Source organism: Vulpes lagopus, chromosome 4, assembly GCF_018345385.1.
Source record: "Vulpes lagopus strain Blue_001 chromosome 4, ASM1834538v1, whole genome shotgun sequence".
NCBI lineage: Eukaryota > Metazoa > Chordata > Mammalia > Carnivora > Canidae > Vulpes > Vulpes lagopus.
The window spans coordinates 51006648-51027756 of record NC_054827.1 but is presented as its reverse complement, the minus strand read 5'-3'; the positions used below and the strand labels follow the sequence as shown (position 1 = coordinate 51027756).

The following is a 21109-nucleotide window of genomic DNA, read 5'->3' as shown; positions in this document are numbered from 1 at the left end:
AAATTATGAAAAAACTAAGCAAATAAGTGGGGGAAAAAAGAACTAAACGAGCCAATCCTTTAATAAATGACATCTTAAAAAAATCTTAGGAGTTAAGACTTCAGGAAAATCAAGAAGATTTTTAACTATTCTTATAAGTAACTATTCTTATAACTATTCTTTTAACTATTCTTATAAGATTTTTAACTATTCTTATAACTATTCTTAACTATTCTTATAATTCTTTTCAGGTGGAAAAAAATTATCCTTAACCCTAGAAAACGAAATTTTTCATTAAGCTGTTAAGACAGAGACAAAGAGGTATATAGAATTACCTTGATTTCAACTTCTAGAATCAAGGTCTTATTTTTCCATTTATCCTAGAAACCTAAACCCATCAGCTGACTTCCTAACTTTCAAAATAGGATTCTTGCAAGATTGAATTGAAAAGGGTAACTCTGGACTGTCCTACAGAGTCTGGCTTGTGCTCACCCTTTCCATAAAACATCCAGCTCAGAGCCTAGTACATGCTAGGTGCTCAGGGTTTTAAAATCTGGAGAATTGTGATAACCCTGAGGAATAGTGTTTGAGTCTGAGGCAGCAGGCGTGGTGAAGGGCATTTCTAGCCATGCACATCTCCTCTCTGATTCTGGGCATCCATCACCAGAGGTAGCCAGCAATGATTTCCACAATTTTATGACCCTTGGCTGTCATCCCAATAACAAATAAGTCATAAGCCATCCTCTTTCCGTCTGTAAAATTCCACTTCAGCACCCTGGCCGTTCTACCAAAATGTTTTTGAAACAGTGAAAATAGAGAAAAGAGCCACTTCTCCTTTATGTAACATCAGCATATTTCCTCTGCTGCCACCCACTCTTTCCCTCCCCAAGTACTTGAGGATTGAGGAATGAGGAGTCAACTAGGTAGCAAAGGACAAAGGAGATGCTTATTTGCTTTGCCCCCAGTGGTTAAGTTACTATAAGTCAAGGGATTGGTGATTTCTTTCTTTCTTTCTTTTTTTTTTTTTTTTTTGGTTTGGTGATTTCTATATTGTATACAACATCTAAAACAATATGAATATTTAATACTGATAACTACAGGTAAAAACAGTGTTACTACAGAATTTGCGGGAGGTTGATGCACAAAAAGCAGCAGTAGGAAGAAATAGGTAAATTCTTTTTTTTAATTAATTAATTTTTAAAAAGATTTTATTTATTTATTGATGAGAGGCACAAACACACACACACAGAGGCAGAGACACAGGGAGAGGGAGAAGCAGGCTCCCCAACGGGGAGCCCGATGTGGGACTCAATCCCAGGACCCTGGGATCATGACCTGAGCCAAAGGCAGACACTCAACCACTGAGCCACCCAGGCGCCCCCAAAAAATAGGTAAATTCTGAATAAGCAAACCAAACAGTCTCATCGGGCAGAAGGATGTATATGGAGGTGTAGTCATTTTGCATAGGTAGGTATTGGGGTTTAAGATCCAAGCAAGAAGGCAAGCCTCTGTCAGGTCAATGGGATCCAGGTGAAGGTGGGGTTCAGAGCATGTGTTGAGTGTCAGGCTGAGGCTGCTTATAGGAAGGGCACATCCAGACTGATGTGCTCTTATAGGAAGACCACATCCAGACTGAAGTACAGACAGAATGGAAGCGCTGACACTAGGACAGGAGCTGCCTAGCCCCTGCCCTGTTTTGTTTTGTTTTTGTTTTAAGTCTTGGTTTTTGGCAGAAAAATATTAGCAGGTTTTTCTTTACTCTCCAGAAGAAGGCCAGGTTCTGTAGGTGCCTGTGACTGGTCATTGCTCTATAGCCAAAGAACTAAGCTCTCCAGGAGGCCTGGCCAGTTAGAGTGCTTTATTCCATTAACAGAGTACCTACCATGGATAACAAACTTAGCTTAATATTGGGAAAAACACAAATATGAGTTATAAAACATATCTCTTGGACTCAGAATATAGCCTGGTTATGGAAACATGACCTAAATGTGTAAAAAGTGAAATAGCACAAAAGGTAAGTAATTCAGTTCAACAAGATGAAAGAGATTTTGCAAGTCAAAAGTGCAATTTGTGGCCAAATGGATAGTATATATGTAAGTGCCATAGGGAAAGAGCTGTGGGAATGATCACTGTGTTTTGGAGAGGTCTGGGAAGAGAAGGGATCTGAATTGTCTTGTCTATGAATACTTTGAGAGAAATTGTGAAGGTATGCCAGATGAGGGAATGGTGTAAGAGTGTGGAGGTAGGACCTGTAAGAGACATTCTAGAAACAGTGAGTAAAACAGCTTAATTCTGTTCTAGTTGAAGTTGGAGAATGGTTACTAGTTGGAGATGAAGCCAACAAGGTAATTGAAATCAAATGTGATGGTTTTAAATGAAAGAGCCCTCCACTTGATCACATAGACACTATAGGGGTCATTGAATGTTTTTGGACAGCTGTACCTGGGTGGTGCAGGTGGTTGAGTATTCAACTCTTGGTTTTGAATCAGGTCATGATCTCAGGATGGAGAGATCAGTCCCCTCATCAGGCTCTGCACTCCCTGCAGAGTCTGCTTAAGATTCTCTCCCCTTTACTGTCTGTGCTCTGTCTCTGTCTCTCTAAAATAAATAAATCTTTAAAAAAATTCTTTTTGGGGGGAGCAGAGGAGTAACATGCTTAGATATATTCTAGGAAGATTAACCTGGTGGCTGAATATGGACAAATTAAAGGGTAAAAGACTGCTCAGGTAGACCAGATGTCTATGTTTGGTCTAGTCCTACCAGAAGGTGAGAAATGTTTTAACTATGGAAGTGGCAGCAAGAACACAAATAAAGAGATGGATACAAAAAGACATTTTGACAAGACTTAGCACATTCTTGTGCATGGATAAAAGAAGAATCATCAAAGGTAAATCCACATTTTTGGAACCAAGAGACAGAAGAGTATTCTGTGAACAGAAAGGGAGATGTTAGAAAGGGGTGTGAGATGGTTAAATTTTTAGGAGAAGATAAGGGAATTCAGCTTTGGAAGATAGTCTTTGATGTAGCAGGAGGCAGAAATATATTAATGGAAGGAAAGAGGGAGAGCCTGCCCATGATAAAGGCAGGAGTTGCCTGCATAGACATGACAGCTCAAACTGTTTGAATGAATGTCTTCCAGAGAGAACAGAATCAAAATGTTGGAAATGCCAACTATTTGAAGGAGGAAGAGGAAAAGGAACCACTGAGGCACACAGTGTGCAATCACACATTGGAGGAGGAGATTACAGATTCTCATAAGCACAGATAAGAACATCAAGAAGGAAGTTGTGGTCAGCATATCAGATGTTTCAGGAAGGTCAAGGGGAATAGGGGCTGAAAAAGGCCCTTGAGTTAGGCAATTAGGAAGTCGTTTACCTTTAAGAACACAGAACTATAGTGTGTGGATGTGCAGGGGTGGGAGGGAGCATAGATTAAGGAATGAGCCTGAAAGGGAAAGGGAGCATGACCACTGATTATAGGTGAGAAGAAGGAAAAAATTAAAGGGGAAGAGGATGGCTGTTACTCCTCTTGGCTTCTAAGTTGGGAGTGTGTGTGTGCACACACACATGAAGGCAGAAGAAAAAGATTAAGTCATTGATTCACTTGGCAAAACTTTATTAAGTACCTAGTCAGGACTTGGATCTAATTAACAGGCAGAAATTGAAAGCTGTAAGAGAAGGAGAGGACAGGGGAGGGAATCCAAAAGGAGGAATCATGAAAATGGGAGGATATCTTGGTGTTGGAAAGGAGAGACACAGCTTCCTCTGAGACCAGAGAGAAGGAAAAAAGGATGGGGGTGGATATAGATTCTGCAATGTTCTGAAATGAAGAGAATAAAGGTGGGAAGCAAGGTTGCTGACATTGAACTCCTGGACAAAGTGGAAGATGTCTGCTGGGAGAGGGAGGGTGGCCAGGGTGACAGGTGACAGGGTGGGAAGGAAAATGTTCAATGACCACTCCAGCTAATGTGAAGGAGTCAGAGACATGAACATAAGGGTGGCTAGATAGTAGTGATGCTTGACGGAAACCCAGCTGTCTTTGTGCTTCTATGAGAAATGTTTATCAGCTGCAGTTAGATGATGAGCAGTGTTTGTCTTTACTTTCATCTCTAAGAACTTACCTTCCTCACTGTCTTATTTTTTCTTGGTAGTTTTCTTGACTTTTGTTGTTGTTGTTGTTTCTAGAATCACCATAATTGTAAATCATACAACTATTCCAGAGTTATGGTCTTACAGATTTCTGAGGTTATCTCAATTGTGGCTGAGGTGTTGGTATGAAATAACAGTACTTTCTAGATAAACATATTAATAGATGAATTTAGCAGGAAAAGTTAGTGAGTGCCCATGAATGGTGCTACTTACTCCTCCCCCAAAATAAATAAATATTTTAATGTTATAAAACATATAAAATAAATGATCAGATGTTTTGTTTAGGCCACCTAAATGAAAATATCAGACCAAAAAAAAATTAAAAAAAAAAAAAAACCAGACCGACTGCTGATCTACTCAGCTCTACAGAATTCATTTAAGATGTCTAAGATCCCAGGGGGTACTTATGGTTCATCCAGAAGCTAGCACATCTTGAGTGGCTCCATGATTAGACCTATGTGGGAAGATGTTTCTTCAAATGAGCTAACCTGACAGGGTGTGTGACAAGGCGTAGTAGACCATTCGGGACAACTTCGTATATAACAGTTACCTGGGTCACCTAACACAGTTGGTTTTAGTAGGATTGCAGCCCAGTGAGAATTGAGGAAGAATCTGTTTCTATCATGAACAATATTTATAAAAAGATAAGTAATGAACAAAGTCCTGATACTCTAATTCTGTATCTGAATCTTGATTGTATTCCTGAGTGATTCCACAATTCCCCCATCCCCCTAATTGTGGCAAAGCTGAACACCAGAACTCCTTGGCCCCACCCAAACTTGAGTGGCCAGAATGAGCTTGGGGGGGGGGGGGGTAGGAGGGAATAGATTCTCTTTCCCAACCTTGCTTTGAAGTAGAGGGAAAGTATTCTGTAGGACCCAAGCCATTGGCCAGAACTGAGACAAATCGCTGAATTCATTCATTCAATGGTGACTAAAATATTGATTTTTCCCTTTCTTTTTCTTGTAGGTATGGCCTCACATGTGCAAGTCTTCTCCCCTCACACCCTTCAATCAAGTGCCTTCTGTAGTGTGAAGAAACTGAAAGTAGAGCCGAGTTCCACCTGGGACATGACTGGGTACGGCTCCCACAGCAAAGTGTATAGCCAGAGCAAGAACGTACCACCTTCTCAGCCAGCCACCACAACCGTCAGCACCTCCTTGCCGATCCCAAACCCAAGCCTACCTTACGAGCAGACCATCATCTTCCCAGGAAGCACCGGGCACATAGTTGTAACATCAGCAAGTAGCACTTCTGTCACTGGGCAAGTCCTTGGCGGACCACATAACCTAATGCGTCGAAGCACTGTGAGCCTTCTTGATACCTACCAAAAATGTGGACTCAAGCGTAAGAGTGAGGAGATTGAGAACACAAGCAGCGTGCAGATCATTGAAGAGCATCCACCCATGATTCAGAATAATGCAAGTGGGGCCACCGTAGCCACTGCCACCACATCGACTGCCACCTCCAAAAACAGTGGCTCTAACAGTGAAGGTGATTACCAGCTGGTCCAGCATGAGGTGCTGTGCTCCATGACCAACACTTACGAAGTTTTAGAATTCCTGGGCCGAGGGACGTTTGGGCAAGTGGTCAAGTGCTGGAAACGGGGCACCAACGAAATCGTGGCCATCAAGATCCTGAAGAACCACCCGTCATATGCCCGGCAAGGTCAGATTGAGGTGAGCATCCTGGCCCGCTTGAGCACAGAGAGCGCCGACGACTACAACTTTGTCCGCGCCTACGAATGCTTCCAGCACAAGAACCACACGTGCTTGGTCTTTGAGATGTTGGAGCAGAACCTCTATGACTTTCTGAAGCAGAACAAGTTTAGTCCCTTGCCCCTCAAATACATTCGCCCAGTCCTCCAGCAGGTAGCCACAGCCCTGATGAAACTGAAGAGCCTAGGTCTCATCCATGCCGACCTCAAACCAGAAAACATCATGCTGGTAGATCCTTCCCGACAGCCCTACAGAGTAAAGGTCATCGACTTCGGTTCGGCCAGTCATGTGTCCAAGGCTGTGTGTTCCACCTACCTGCAGTCCAGATACTACAGGTAAGAGCGCTTGCTCAGGGACAGGAGATGCTGAGCGCCCACTGGCGCTGCGCGGTGGTTGCTGGGGTGGGGGTGGGGTGTGAATGACACTTCTCCAGGGTTGCCCTCAAGGCATCATCGTTTAGTCAGACAATTAGGACATGTATATGGAAATGATGGTTAGAAGCCGCGTAAGAAGGGAGCCAGTGTGCTCCTTGGCATAGATGTTCAGAGTCCGAAGGGATGCCTAGAGGCTAGGGTGCAGGGTTTGGCAGGGGGAGTTAGGTCCCCCGACACATAGGGAGGATCCAGACCTGGGCAGACTGGGCCAGAGGGGCATGCATTACTGAAATCACTGCTGTAGGAACACCCAAGACTCACATGGAAGGTAAGGAGGACACCTGCCCCCCGTCAGTCCACAGCAGGGAATCTGTGGGTAGTGGCTGATGGGATTGAAAGAGTAGCTTGTAGCAGGGTGTCGGGGGGATCTTAAATATCACACTAAGGGGTTGCAACCATGGAGCACGCACTGAGGTGCCAGAACAGGTAGCAGGGTGAAAGTGATGTTGGGAAGATGGCTTTCGTAGACAGCTCCGGATTTGGATTTGGTCAGGACGGAGGGAGGCCTGTGGCCGCCCAGGCAGGGAGTGCAAAGCTTACGCTCCATCACTCACTCAGCAAGAACTCCAGCATGTGCTGGGCACCAGCATGCGGCACAACAGCCCTGGCCAGGCCCTCGCCATCCTGGAGTCTCCAGTGGACTGGTTCCCCACCTCGTCTGTGCGTCGGATGGGGGATGGGGTGGGGTGAGGGACGGGGTTGAAAACTAACCTGGCTTGGGTCCTAATCCCCACAAACTGAATCAACCCTTCTGGGTGTGGGGTCCTGCATGGGTGTTTTCTAATAGCTTTTCTGGGGATCCCAGTGCGCAGCTGGGGTTGGGAGCAGCAGCTCTGTGGGGACCCAGATGAGAGAACACTGGCTTTAGAGTCCGAGAGACCCAAAGCTGCCCTGAATCCCCACACTCAGTAAGCTGTGTGGTGTAGCCTTGTTGCCTTGTTTCTCTGTGCCTTCACTTCCTCACCCATAAGCTGGGGAAGTCCGGTCACCAGCCTCAGGGTTGCTGGGACAGTGGACTGCAGTGCCGCGGCCGGAGTGCTTCCCTCACTGGCCAGCTCATGGTCAGTGCGTGAGGAGTGGAGAGAAATGGGAAGCAGAAGAGTCTGTTCTGGGGAGACATTGATGGGCTGTGCTTGAGGGGATGTCGAGCAGTCCAGTGATTGTGGAGGTTAGCAGGAAACATCCTAAAACTCCCGTGAGAAGATAGCACTGGCACGCATTTAAGAGATTGCCACATAGGCCGTAAAACCAGAGTCCCAAGACTCATGTGCCTGAGCCCCTGTGCCCTGACACTCTGATCATAGGTGTGCTTTCTCCACCCTTCCCTCTAGGCCACAGAGAAACGCTGCAAAATGGGCTACGTCACGTGGGCCCAGCTGACTGGTCACCTGTCCCCATAGCTGACCCCTTTACCCATCCTCAGCCTGTGAGTCTCGGTGGATAACCTCACGCCCCCTTTCCTGAGAGATCCGAGCCACAGGTCGTGTCCCCCCATCCACGGGGACCCTGCTGTGCCTCTGCGCTGCCTCCCCTCCCCACCCCTACCCCTGCCATCTCCTGAGCTGCAGTGACCCTTCTAGCCTCTACTCCCATCTTTCCCCAGTGTTCCTTTCCCACTTTGTCCACCAGCCGCACCATCACCCCATCCCAGCTGAGGAGGAGCCTCTGCCGGCCTCTGCCGCCCAGCCTCCCTGCCTCCCTGCCAGCTCCAGGAGGGAAGGCTCTACTGCTCACCATTGCTGTCTGTCCCTCAGCTCTGGAAGCACATGGAGAGGGAAGCCAGGAGCCTGGTGCTGTGGCCACAGTGGGGTTGGGGGGAAGGCTTAGACATTGCAGGAGAGGGCCCTGTGTGAACCCTGGGGGAAGGGTTAAAGGAGGAGGATGTGCAGGGGTGAGACAGCCACACATGTTCTCTTTAGAAAGTGCCTTTCTTTGAAAGGTAGCTCTGGGCTGCAGCAGCACGGGTCATCTTCGTGGGTCACCAGCCCGGCTGCAGAGTAGCTGGTGCTCGGGCTTTTATTACTCAGTTACCCTCGGTTGCCATTTAGCAAACAGATACCAGTTTTATTCATCTCTACTAGAAACTAAGCATGGCAACTTGTAAAGAGACTTTCAAAAACTCTTTAAAAGGCAATGCACACTGAGGGCAAAACTTGATGTAAATTGACTTTGGGAGTCTTTCTGTCCTCGCATCCTCATCTTGTGCCCCAGTGACACTTCCCACCCTTCTCCCCCGAGATGATCTCTGCCCCTGTGCCTGGGACCCAGCCTCAGGGAGTCTGGTGGGTGTGGAAGGCTTGTTTGCAGATGGTCTCAGGGCACTCCTTAGCTCTCCTCTCCCTGTCTTCTACCTCTGGCCCCTGTACCCCCATTTCCCTCAAAGACCCTCCCTTTGGGTATGATGTCACCTCCTTCTTTAGATGACTGTTGCCTAAAATTCCGGGCAGGCTAACTTCTTCCGCCTCGTGGTCACCTTGGCCAAAAAAAAAGAGTGTCCTTTGGATCCCTATGATGGGCCTCCATGCCCAGCTCTGGTCTCAAGGACATGGTCAACATGAACGCCACATTCTGTACCCTCCCCAGGCCTCATCTGAACCCCGGAGCAGTGTGCTACCATAGCAAGCAAGACAGGTGCTTGAGGACGGTCATCAGCTCTGTCTGTGCCAGTCCTAGCTGTCTCTGAGGGACAGCCAACTCCAGACCATGTTTATCATGTTGATTTTCCCAATTGCTTTGCCTCTTATGCGGGCAGGGGACAGGACAGGAGAAAACCCTCCAACTGTCCATCGTTTATCTGAGAAGGAAGACATTTTTCAGCCACAACTTGAGACACTGTGCCTGTGTTTGAGCTGCCTGGGGTAGGGAAGTGAACACTCTGTGGATCTAGCTTTCCATGGGGCCTGGGGTCCCCAGGCACCCCCTCTGTCTGTACTGGATGCATCATCCACTGAGACCTCTCACATTCAAAGGGGAGGAAATTTACATGTCCCTCATTGTAAATGGGACAGTATTAAATGTCTTACCGTGCTCTCTTCCCCAACAAGTGACATGGAAACGGTATGACAGAGAAACGTTCCTGTCCTTGATCTGAGGTACATGGAAAAAAAGGTGGTGTCACAGGGAGGGAACTCCAGCATTTGGTTGGCCAAGATTGGGGGCATATTCCTGTAGACGCAAGCATGTGTTTTTCAGGAAACAGAGGCTCCTTTTTTAGTTTTTTACATATGATGCATGAGTATCCTCTTCCTACTTGACCTTCCAATCTGAAGGTCTTTTATGTAGTTAACTGCCAAATCGTGCCGTTTCTCAAACTGTATTGTGCATGAGAATCACCAGGAGGGCTTGTTAAGAACACATTTCCACCAAGATCCTGCCCCAGACCCACCAAATCAGAATTTCCAGAAGAGTGCCCCCAGAGAAAGTCTCCACCCTGTGTGTGTGCACGTGCACACGCCCACAGAGTTCAATGCAAGGAACTGGAAGTGAGCTTGTGCAGGTGGTCTTAGGCCCTTTCTGAGAAACACTGCTGGGGAGAAAGATTTCCTTAATGGTGTCACCTTTCACGTGCTCACACCCCCAGAAATGGAGTTGTAGGTAATCCTCAGTACTCCCGTTACCTCACCTTGGAAGTCCCTGCCATTTCCCTATGTGAGTCCACACTGATGCCAGTTTTTGTGGGGTTTTCTGTTGGTTTTTTTTCTTTCTTTCTGTTTCGGTGGAGGGACAGCAAGCAATAAATTGATGTGGGGGGTATTTCCACTATTGGCATGACCAGGAAACTAAAAACAAGACCAAATATTAAGCTCTACTCTCCGGGAAAACAAACAAAAAGACATACCATTCAGGCAAAGGATAGTCCGTGATTAAAATGTGTAGATTTTCTTGTTTCTGCTCTGGACTGTTCAAAATACCCTATCTAGACTTAATTTAGAACACTTAAGACCATTACTGAGACCTCAAAAAAAATGGGCATAAGATTTAGAACATCATAAATGTCCACTAGTCTCCATCTTCAGAATAATCTAACCTATTTTTGTCTGATTCTTTTGGTTGCAGAGATTATCTTCAGATTGGATACATGGTTGCTCGAGGGAGAGTGGAGATCTGTTTTAATCCAATTCATTAGTCATTCACTGGGGCCTACTGTGTGTCCTGTGGTAGATGTGCTGTTCACTGGCACCTACTGTGTGTCCTGTGGTAGATCTGCTAATGGGAAGGAAGTAAAGGAAGATCTCTAATCTTGAGTTTATGGTCTCTCTGAAGTGATCGAGGACACAAACAAATCCCCTAGAGTATAATTCTCATGCTATGATATTGCAAATGTTTGATCACTCTGTAGATATTCATTGAACCTGTAGGGGACAAATCATGAGAATAATCAGTTAGAGAAATTCAAAGTCAATGAAAAGACTTTGCCAGAAGGGTTAATAGGGAAGATTTATTGAAGGAATCTTGAGGTGGGTCTTACAGGCAGTGAGAGACAGTGGTGAGGGAGCCTGGGAGCCCCCAGGATTGACACAAATAAGGGAAGATGGTGATATCTGGAAAGAGTTGAAGTCTTGGGTCTGAAAGTAAGGGTTAGGGGAGTGAGGTCTAATAGGGGAGAATATTAATATAGGTGTTGGCTTGGATCTAACAAGAGTAATTTAATGAAGTTAAGGATGTTAAGGAAGTTTAAGCAAATGGAATGGGGAAAAAAAAAAGTTGGGGGAACCTAGAGACTAGGAGACAATAGTAGTTCAGTAATAAAAGGCAGAGGCCTTGGATTATAATGCCCATCCCAACAGTATAAATGTGAACACTTTCAGTGCTTTGAACTTTCCAGGTACTGTGACTGCGTAATTGGCCCAGAGGGGATAGTTTTCTGTGTTTGTTTTGCTCTCTTTTGTTTATTGACTTTGCTTTCTCTAAAGCACAATTCGGAAGCTCTGGTCTCTTTGGAACCTGGTGTCAAATTCCACCCCTGCTACTGAGTGATAGGTTCCAGAGGGGGAGTCGGGAGGCTCCACCCCAGTGCTCACCCTGTGTGTCCCCAGCTGACTGTGTTCCACTGAGTCATTGGTGAACGTCAGAGTGAGCCATCCACACTCCTGCATCTGGACCCCATTATGACCAAGGCCTGTTTTGGGACATGTGGTTGGTCAGAGCTGATGGTTTGCCCTGTGGTCACGGGACTGTTTTTTCTCCTGTGGGTTTAGCTTGGCCTCCTCAGCCCAAACTGGGAGCCCTCCATAATCTCTTCCCTATCAGTTGGGGACAAGGGGCATGGCACATGCCAAAATGCCATACTCTCACTTCAGAAAAGGGGCACAGCTTCATAAAGCCATAAGCATCAGTAGTTTCAAAAATTGTGTAACTTGTGCAGATAATAAAGTATAAAGGGAAGGGTGCCTGACTAGACGTTAGGTTTGATTGAAAAGAAGAGCCCTATAAGCAATCGCATTGGAGGCGTTAGCTTTTTCAATTAATTTACTTTTATTGCTAGCTGATAATAACAGGAAAAGGCTCTAGTTTACACTTTGAGGATATTCGGTGAAATATTCAACCCACTGACAATCTCATCCACCCAGGGAGACGGTGATAAACATGTGAAAGCTTTTCGGTTGCAGCTTTGCTTTTCCAAGGAGAAGTAACCAGTAAGTCATCTGGCTGTTAGATTATCTTCAGTTTCCCTTTACTTGTCTCTAGGACCTTGAACTGTAAGGTGAAATAATTTGAAATTAAAATTTTCTTTAGCGGGAAGCTAGAGTGGGAAGCTTTGCATGTACTTGAGTATATCTGCCCAGGTGCCCCCTTCCCTCCTGCACACACATGCATGCTCACACCCATATGCAAGTACTCACATTCACAAACACAGTAGCACAGCATAAGCCCATGCATGGCAAATGCAGATGTGAGTGTCCACCACAGCATCACATGGAAGGAGACACACAGACATGCAGCAGACATGCAGCAGACATGCGTGTACATGCAAGGACACACACACACCTTCCATTCAGAGACACAGAAGTAACCTGCACCCTCACAAACCATGTGAGCACACCTGAGCAACCTCACAGAAGCTGTGTCCATGCCCCAGAAAGTTGGCCCAGTTTCCTGCCTTGCAGCAAGGATACCTGCTATACGTCCAGGACAGTGGGCAGTGCGCCTGGAACCACTTTGGAGCCCAAGGTATAAACCAGTTGTTTCCAAAGTGTAATCCAAGGATCCTCCTACTACAGAACCACGCAGGTACTTCTCAAAAATGCAGAGTCCTTGGTTGCAAAACAAATCTAATGAGGCTCTCTGGCAGTGGGGCCAGGTGCCATGCATTTAAACAAACTCTACGGCTACCTCTGCTATTAAAACTACTTTACTGAGGTACGATTGGCAAACAGAAGGCTGTGTGTAGGTAATGTGTGCAACTTGATGGGTTTGAAGATAAGTATATACCATGAAACTATCACTACAGTCTATGCCATAAACCGATCCAGCAACTCCACAAGTTTCTCCCCACCCTTTTTATCCAACATCATTATCATCATCATCATGATTTTATCCTTTGAGAACTGTGGCTCTAGATGGTGGGGCTTGCAGAATCTGTCACCTTTCTGCCCCTTGGCAGGTGTACCATGTGCCCTGTCGAGATGGGAGAAGCAGAGCCTCCAGTGACACCTGGCTTTGAGCCATGGATCATTCACCTGAGTGGCTGACAACCCCTCTCTGGGGCACAGTTGGTACCTTGCTTGCAGTCAGACCCCTTTATGCCCCAGCAGTGGTGACAGTGAAGATCCCAAAATACTTGGTAAGATAGGAGAGGGTGTGTGTGTTGGTGAACTGGGAAGCAGGTGGTTAGGAAGAGGTGGGCTGCTTGGGTGGGGGGAGATAGCAGATGAGCAGCAGAGATGACATCGTATGTCACTCTTTGGGTGATTTCCAGTAGACATAGCACTTACTGCCGGGTGGCGACCAGGCTCTCCCTGTAGCCACAGCTGGGTTTGGAGCTATAATCCCCATTTATGCATCGAACAAGTAATTTTTTGAATTCCGAAGATGTGCCAGACACTGTGCTTTGTGCTGAGGTTTGAAGAAATGAGTAGTAGGAGTGCCTTCAACTATGCAGTTCTGCCCCCAAATCTGTAATGGAATGAGCTGTCCTAGGGGAGTCAGTGGTTGGGTGTGCCAGGCTCTGCTGTCCTTGCCCGCGCAGTGTAGACATCTCTCATTAAACCAAGAGGGTAGGGGATCCCTGGGTGGTTCAGCGGTTCGGCGCCTGCCTTTGGCCCAGGGCGTGATCCTGGAGACCCGGGATCGAGTCCCACATCGGGCTCCCTGCATGGAGCCTGCCTCTCCCTCTGCCTGTGCCTCTGCCTCTCTCTCTCTCTCTCTCTCTCTCTCTGACTATCATAAATAAATAATAAAAAAAATTTAAAAAAATAAATAAATAAATAAACCAAGAGGGGAGAGGGTACAAGATAAGCCTGGAGTCTCCTTTCTCCTTTCACCTTCAGCCCTTTGGGCTGCTGGCTGATCTTAAAGCTAGATGGAGGGTCAGGGCTCTTAGTCTTGGGTATTGGCCTGTGGCCCTCATTCCCAGGCAGAGACGGAGATGGTGGCTTTGTGGTAATGAAAGTCTTAGGTTGGGGATCCCCAAAGCCAAAATAGAGACAGAGCTTGGGTGCAGAGAGTCCTTTCGGGAGAAGATCTCAGAAAACAGGAGCAAGGGAATGGGGAAGTGATACCATAATTAGGGGGCTGCCCCATTCTACCTCCAAGGAGCCCACTGAAGGCCTTTGGGATTGGGCCCCAGAGGGTAAGAGGCTGGGGCTCTGGTCCCCGAGAGGTTGAGGTCTGTGGACCTTTGTGCGAGCCAAGCTGGTGTGAGGACTGGGTGGGCTAGGGCAGACTGAGAGGAGGCTGAAGCAGAAAAGCAAGGTACGTGGTGCATGACGGCGGCTGAAATCAGAGGGAACGCAATACACGCCCTGGGAGGGCCCAAGGTGTGTGCTGCAGCACTCTGCCCAGACCTCCAGGTCCTCCCCACCAATTACATGTGACCTGTTTTTAAATGGAAAGAGAATAAAAGGGAATACCTTTTCAAGCAAATTTAAGGAATATATAGGCCAAGAATTCAGAGTTGAACTCTAAACTTTGGTTGTTTGGAAGTTGAAGATCTGATAAAAGCTATTTTTTTTTAAACTAAAATTAATGAATCTTGCCAGCACCCCACCCATTTGTAGCTGGTGAAGTGCCAGCTGGAGGTGGGAGATGGGTTGGGCTCTGGAAAAGAATATCCGGGGGCCGTGGCTTGAGGACCTTGACATGGGAGCTTGTCAGAAGCAGGGGAGGGAGGTGGCAGGAGCTGCTCTTCATCCTGTGTTCTGCACTCACGGGCAGTAGGTGTGCTGGCACCATTCCCTATGGCTCCTTTGTTGAATGAGTGAATGGCACCAGTGTCCCCGTGTGTCTTAGCCCAGCTCACACTGCCACACGGCAGATGCCCTCATTTGCCTGATTTCTTGCGGTCTTTCACTGGTCACCTAAAACCCAGGCCCCTGGCATCCGGGAGCTCCGAACCCTGGACCATACGGGACCCCAGTCGCAGCCCCCTGGGAGTGTACACATCTCACCAGAAACATTCATTCCCATCTTGCCTTTCCACCTGTGAGATTTCAATTTAAAACCTGAAGACAGCTGACTCGGCTTTTAACAGATTAGTTCCCTGAAATCAGCCAACATCTGTCATGTCCCATTATACCTTTGCAGAAAATTAGAAGTGACTCCCCTAGCATGGAGCAGGGGCTGAGCACAGCACGATCCGACTGGAGAGCCTTGAGGGTGTGAAGATGGTGCCGTCCTCTGGGCCTCTAACCTCTTATCAGCCTCTCCATCTGGGGGACTTTACACCCATGCTAGACAGGACTCCCTTAACTTAGTCATCCTACCTGTGAGCTCGTGAACAAAGATTTCCTGCGGAGAACGGGGCTGCTCGTACACTGCTCCACATGTGCTCAGCACATGCGAAGTTCTCAGTAATTGTTAGCGGCTAATATTTTTACTGCTACTACTGTTATCATTGTCATTATTCTTCTCATCGTTACCATATGTGGCAACAGGCCTGGCTTTGAATTCCAGCTCTGCTACATTATAGCTGTGTGACTTTAGGCAAGTTCCCATGCCTCTCTGAGCCTCACTCTCTTCTCCAATAAGGGAAGAATCACAATGGCTGCAGAAGCTGTTATGGAGACTCGATGAGGGAGCAGCCTGTGTCTGATGCACCTGTGTGTACCTTGCCCCCCGGCCTGGGGCGCTTCTCATGACCATCATGCTCTCCCCCTTGGGCTCCCTTCACAACGTGCGTCAGGTGTAACATCTGTTTCATTTGGTCAGTGTGTCACTAGTGAGCAGCATCCCCAGTGTTCCCAAGCTTCCTGGGATCACGCACAATTTCTTTTTCATCTCTGTAGATGTGGAGGCCAAGCACGTGCTTTACTTTCAGTTGGTGCCAAATTGAAGGAGGGCCTGCGTGCTGGAGCATGGTTGGTGGGTTTCCTCCAGTGTCAGGAAGGGACAGTATCCAACTCAACAGTGAAGGCAGGAGTCAGCATTTGAGGAGAGGAGTGACATCTCCCCCTCTGAGTTGGGAAGGACAGGTGACAGAACTGTTTTGGCTTGGCAAGAAAGGCAGGGGTGCTGTTCCTGACTTGAGGGCACCGGCTGTTGCCATCCTGCTGCCGCCACTGGTGAACATGAGAACAGCCCTGAGGTCCTGCACTCTTCAGGCTGGACACAGAAGCCCCAGAGTGGGGAACGGCACGCTGGAAGCCTCATAAAGTTAGATTGCATCTGACACCTGCTGTGACTTCCTGCATCTCTACCCACATCACGAGGGTCAGGGAGCCAAGAATGGAGTGATGTTGAGAGACTGTTCAGAGACCCCCTGCAGGTGTGTGTGTATGTGTGTGTATTGGTATGTATGTACATGTGTTGGATGTGAGTAGTTTTGGTGTGGGTGTTGGATTTGTGAGTGTATGTTGGTGTGTGTTGAATGTGTGTCTAATGTGTGTGCATTGGATGTGTGTGTGTGTTGAATGTGTGTTTGGTATTGTGAGTACTGGTATGGGTGTTGGTGTGTTGGTATGTATAACTGTATTGTATGTGTGTTACATATGTGTGTGTTGGTGTGCTTATGTGTGGATACTGGATGTGTGAGTGTGTTGCTGTGGGTTTATTGTGTGTTGAATGTGTTTGGTGTATGTATTATATGAGTATTGGTGTGGTGTATGTTGGTGTGGATATGTGTTACTATGAGTGGGGATGTGTATGTGTGTTAGATGTGTGAGCGTGTGTTGGTAGTGGGTATATGTGGGTATTGGATATGTGAGTGTGTTGGTGTGGGTGTTGGGTGTATGAGTATGTTGGTGTGGGTGTGTGTTGTATTGGTGTGGGTATGTGTTGGCCTGTATGAGTATGTGTTGTGTGTATTGGTGTGTGTGTGTTCGATGTTTTGGAGTGTGTGCATTGGATATATGAGTATTGATGTGGGTATATATTGGTACAGGTGTGTGTTGGCATGTATGAGTGTGTGTTGGGTGTGTTGGATATGTGAGTGTGTGTTGGGTATGTGTGTGTGTGTTGGGTGTGTGAGTATTGGCATGAGTGTGTGTTGATGTGAGTGTGTGTTGGCCTATATGAGTGTGTGTTGGGTGTGTTGGTATGTTGGATATGTGAGTGTGTGTGTTGGATGTGTATTGGCATGTGTGTTGGTAGAGGTGCGTGGGGGGTGTGTGCTCAGTGGCAGCAGATAGACTGGTCCGTGGGATCCCCCGTATGTGGCGCCCCTTCTGGTCCTGTTCCTTGTGACTGGGGACGTGTACTCTTTAGTCTCACACAACCTCATTTATGTAAACGTGGACCGTAAAATAAAAGTTCTGTGGCCAGAACACCAGGGACGTTGTTCGTCCTCTATTGACCTCCAGTGAAGGAGTTCTAGCTCTCTTTTTTGTCAATTAGAACTTCTGTTGGCAAATAAAAATGCACCAAGTAGTGACCCCCTAGAATATAAATAGACTTGGCTCTGAGCTCAGATGTCCTCTCTTGTGAAAATGGACTATCCACCCTGAACAGCAGCAGGATGGTCTCGAGGCGATGGGAGAGCTCTGTGTCCTGCTCGTGGCAGTGGAGCTGCAAATCCACATGAGGACTAAGAACTCGGGCTACTTACATCAAAAAATTAAATTAAAATGTTAGAAATAAAACCTTTAAATCTGTTTACCCTTCAAGACCTCTTAAGGAAATTGTTGATGCCATTAAACCCTTAAACCTTATCTTGCCTGGTTTTTCTTCCTGTTTTTGTTGTGTTGTGTTGCGTTGGGGCAAAAGAGATAAATTTGTTCATCCTGTCACAGGATGGCCAGCAGGGTAACAGTCATTTCTGGCAATGGCCGGATGGGGGAACCCATGGAAACAGCTCCGGGGAATAAACAGCTGCCGGGGCCGGAAGCACTTCTATCAGGCTGTCTCTTTATTCTGTGCATTGCTTCGTGTATAGGTCATAGACTTGTCCTCTAAAACTTCAGGACAGTGACCGCCAGGAACAGAGAAGTGACACACTGTTCCTTCTGAAGTGTCAAGAGTCCAGAAAGAAGATTAAGTCTCTGTGGAGAGCGGTCATCCAGCTTTATTATGCCTACAGGGTCCTGCCTTTGGCTGTCCCATTATTGTGGCCACGACCAGCACACCCATGTGTGAACCAACCCGATTGTCCCCAAACCAGCTTTTCCGTGTGGTGGGCCTCCCGTTGTGAGGAGATGTTCATGCTTATTACAGGGTAGTAGCTGGTTTTGCAGGGATTTTCTTGTGTCCCCCACAGAGAGGGCGTGCCTGCGTGCCATCTTGGATGCAGAGGGTTGTCTCGCCTGTGTCTGAGTGTCAGACCTTGGAGAGGGGCCCCTGTCCCCAGCAGTCGTCCCAGGCATGACAAGGCCAGTTCTGGCAGCAGGACCCAGGTCATGCACCCCAATAACTGGGCCATGGCCCAAGGCCACATGCTGGGCACAGAGCCACATTCCTTCTTCTCCCTCCCCACTGACAGGAGCTTTTCACTTGCTCCTTTGGATGAAACGAGAGGGTCACCAGCATGTGAACGTCATGTCACTGTGTCCTCTGCAGCTCAGAGCAGCCAGTTTAAGACACAGGTCTTCTGCTGTGGCTCTCCTGGCAGTGAGAGGTCCACTGGTTTGCAGATTTGAGCTCGCGGCCACACTGCCCCTGTTTGCCTCGTCCCTGTTACACTACTCAGGCTGCTCTCTCTGCATTAGGTCCAAGGAGCAATGGGCTAGCCTTCCTTGCTCTTGAACATTCTCTTTTAAGATGCTCCCCACATCTCCTTCCTTAATTCCCTGCCCTTACTCCATTCCCTGCTCTGGCTCCCACATCCCGGGTCCTAACCTGGAATTCAAAGCCCTGAGTCCCAGGGCCCCAACCCTCCCCTCACCCCATGTGGCCTCAGTGTCTGCCAGGCACCTACACTGCCACCTTTGCTTAGACTTTTCCCCTGCCCTCCACACTACCCGGAGCCCCAAGCCCAGCCCTTGTGAAACTGCCATGACCAGAAGTGATCTCTCCCCTCCTCAAAACATTTGGATTTAGTGTAATCTGCCTTGTTAGTCATCCGTCCATCTGATCTTCAAGGAAATTGTACACTTCCTGGGGCTAGGGTCTGGCTCTTCAACCCCATGGAAGAATCAGGGCTGATGTTATCAACTGGTTTTATGGTGAGTTAACACCACTAGCCACCTCTGGCTCAATCTAGGGAGATGACAGGGGGATAGACCTGGGTCCCAGCATCCCACCAAATGCGGAACACAGGGTGAGTCTCTTAGCCATTTCCTCGGCTTCTGGATCCCATGATGTTCTGTGAAGGCATTGGAACCCATGAAGGTCTCTGTATGTGTGCGGTACTGTGTCGAAGCTTCACACAGCTCCCCTGAGGCTTGTGTGTGTAGGTTATTAATTCTGATGTTCCTGGCTCTTCCTTTTACTTCTCTTCCCTCTACGTGTGTTCCCAGGGTTCTCCCGAGCTAATCCAAGTGGACATACCAGCAGTGATGGAGGTCTTAGACACCATGTACTTAGGGCGGGAGAGGGGGGAGGAGACAGCTAAGCAAGAGCCCAGCTTTCTGAGTGTTGTCCATTGATTGCTTTTCTGTCCTGTGCCAGAGCTGCCCCTATAAGAAACGTCTCCATGGGTGACTCTCGACTTGGGGCCATGCAGATCCAAACAAGGTTTCTGCTGGTGCTAACAAGCTGTGAGATTGAAGATAGATTTTCTTTGAGAAATGGGCCATTTAAAGTTTTTTTCCCCAACTTCTCACGTTTATATTCCGTGTCATGGTTCAAATGGAAAGGCACCCATTTTCATCTCATTGCTTTTCTTTATAAGCTCCATTCAGCAAGTAATATGGAACACGGACTGTGTGCAAAATACAGTGGACACTAAGGGGACACTGCGCTTGGATCTGGGGAGGGTGCTGTGGCATCCTTGGAAAGAACATCTCTTCTGAGCATACACATTTAAATGACAGCCGCAGAAATGGAAGGCACCAAAGAAATTAGCCCAAGGGCCAAGTGGACCAGACTCTCTCTGGGACGGGAAAGTGACAATCTGTATTTGCCCAGGCCTATGGGTATGATGGTCATTCATGTTTTGAGTATTTCAGGAATGTGGCTTTGTGTGACCATTATCCTAACTCTGAAGGTGGTTCAGACAGCATGAGCATCCTTGTCTCACTGTGGGGTCAGTGACTTGTCTGGGGCCACACGTGTGTTGGTGACCAACCCACAAGTGCAGCCTATGTCCCACTCCATCCAGATAATTCCCCACCGAGGACCTCCAGGCTTGCATCTTGGAACGCCGAGGGATGCAGAGGGACAGCCTCTAGCTGCTGTAGGCAGGCCGGGGGCTTCTGGGTAGGCTGAGAAATGCGTTTGCTGTGAGCAGTCTCCTGTCTGTCATCCTGCCCTCCCCACCCTCCTACAGACAGGCGTCCCGTCCTCTAGAGAGTGCCGAGGAGCCACAATTCCTTGTCATGTTGGGAGTCCCGAGCAGAATGTGCGCTCTGCGTGGACACTGTGGATTTACATACCTCTTGGTGTTCTTTGTTGCTCCCTCCCTGTCCTAGTGGTAGTGAAACGTGGTGTCCTTGACCCTGGACAGGACGATGTCCGCACCCACTGTGAAATGAACACGCTCAGGTCAGAGGCCAGATGGCACGGGCACACAGCCACCATGCACACGCGCACCCGATCTGCCAGGGCGTGCCACACATCTGCAAATTACCCCACAGTGGACACGGGCATCGGATCAGCCTTGGCCCCAAGAGCCTACCCTAAAACTGAGGACAGGATGAGTGCGGCTAATCATGATGCTAAAGTTCAGGCCCTGCAGGCTCCTGCACTGGGAGGGATCACCCTGCACAGGACAGAGGGACCCGCACTACCCCACTCAGGGCCCGCCCTGCTCGCTGACAGCAGGGTGTGCTGAGCCTCACACCCCCCTGCTTTCCCGTAAAACTTCTCCCTGCACCAGACCTGACTTCTCGCTATGGAAGGCAGACACATACGGCTCAAGCGTGGTCGTGTTCTCCAGGTACCAAAGAGGAAGCAGGAGAGACTGTACATATTCACGTTATCCCTCTTTCCATCTAGCAGGCAAGACTCACCACCCTTAAATACTTTCAATTTTGCCTGCACAGCATGTAAATTGCTGGGTTTGTTTTGCCACGGAAATTGAACATTTCTAACGAAACATGACAACACTATCTTTCCTAGCAGGTAGGAGGGGAGCGCT

General features: G+C 47.9%; 1 protein-coding gene across 9 annotated transcripts in view; it reads left to right on the top strand.

Moving 5' to 3' along the window:
- The window catches only part of HIPK2 (homeodomain interacting protein kinase 2), a 192476-nt gene that overhangs the window by 52477 nt on the left and 118890 nt on the right, over positions 1-21109 (top strand). For all 9 annotated transcript variants that reach the window (XR_005987280.1, XM_041751674.1, XM_041751678.1 and 6 more), the window contains one exon: positions 5097-6180. Coding sequence is in view for 8 of the 9 variants with exons in the window: in XM_041751674.1 (XP_041607608.1) it covers positions 5097-6180 (1084 nt within the window). In the remaining variant the exon portion in view is untranslated. The remainder of the gene's footprint in view (positions 1-5096; positions 6181-21109) is intronic.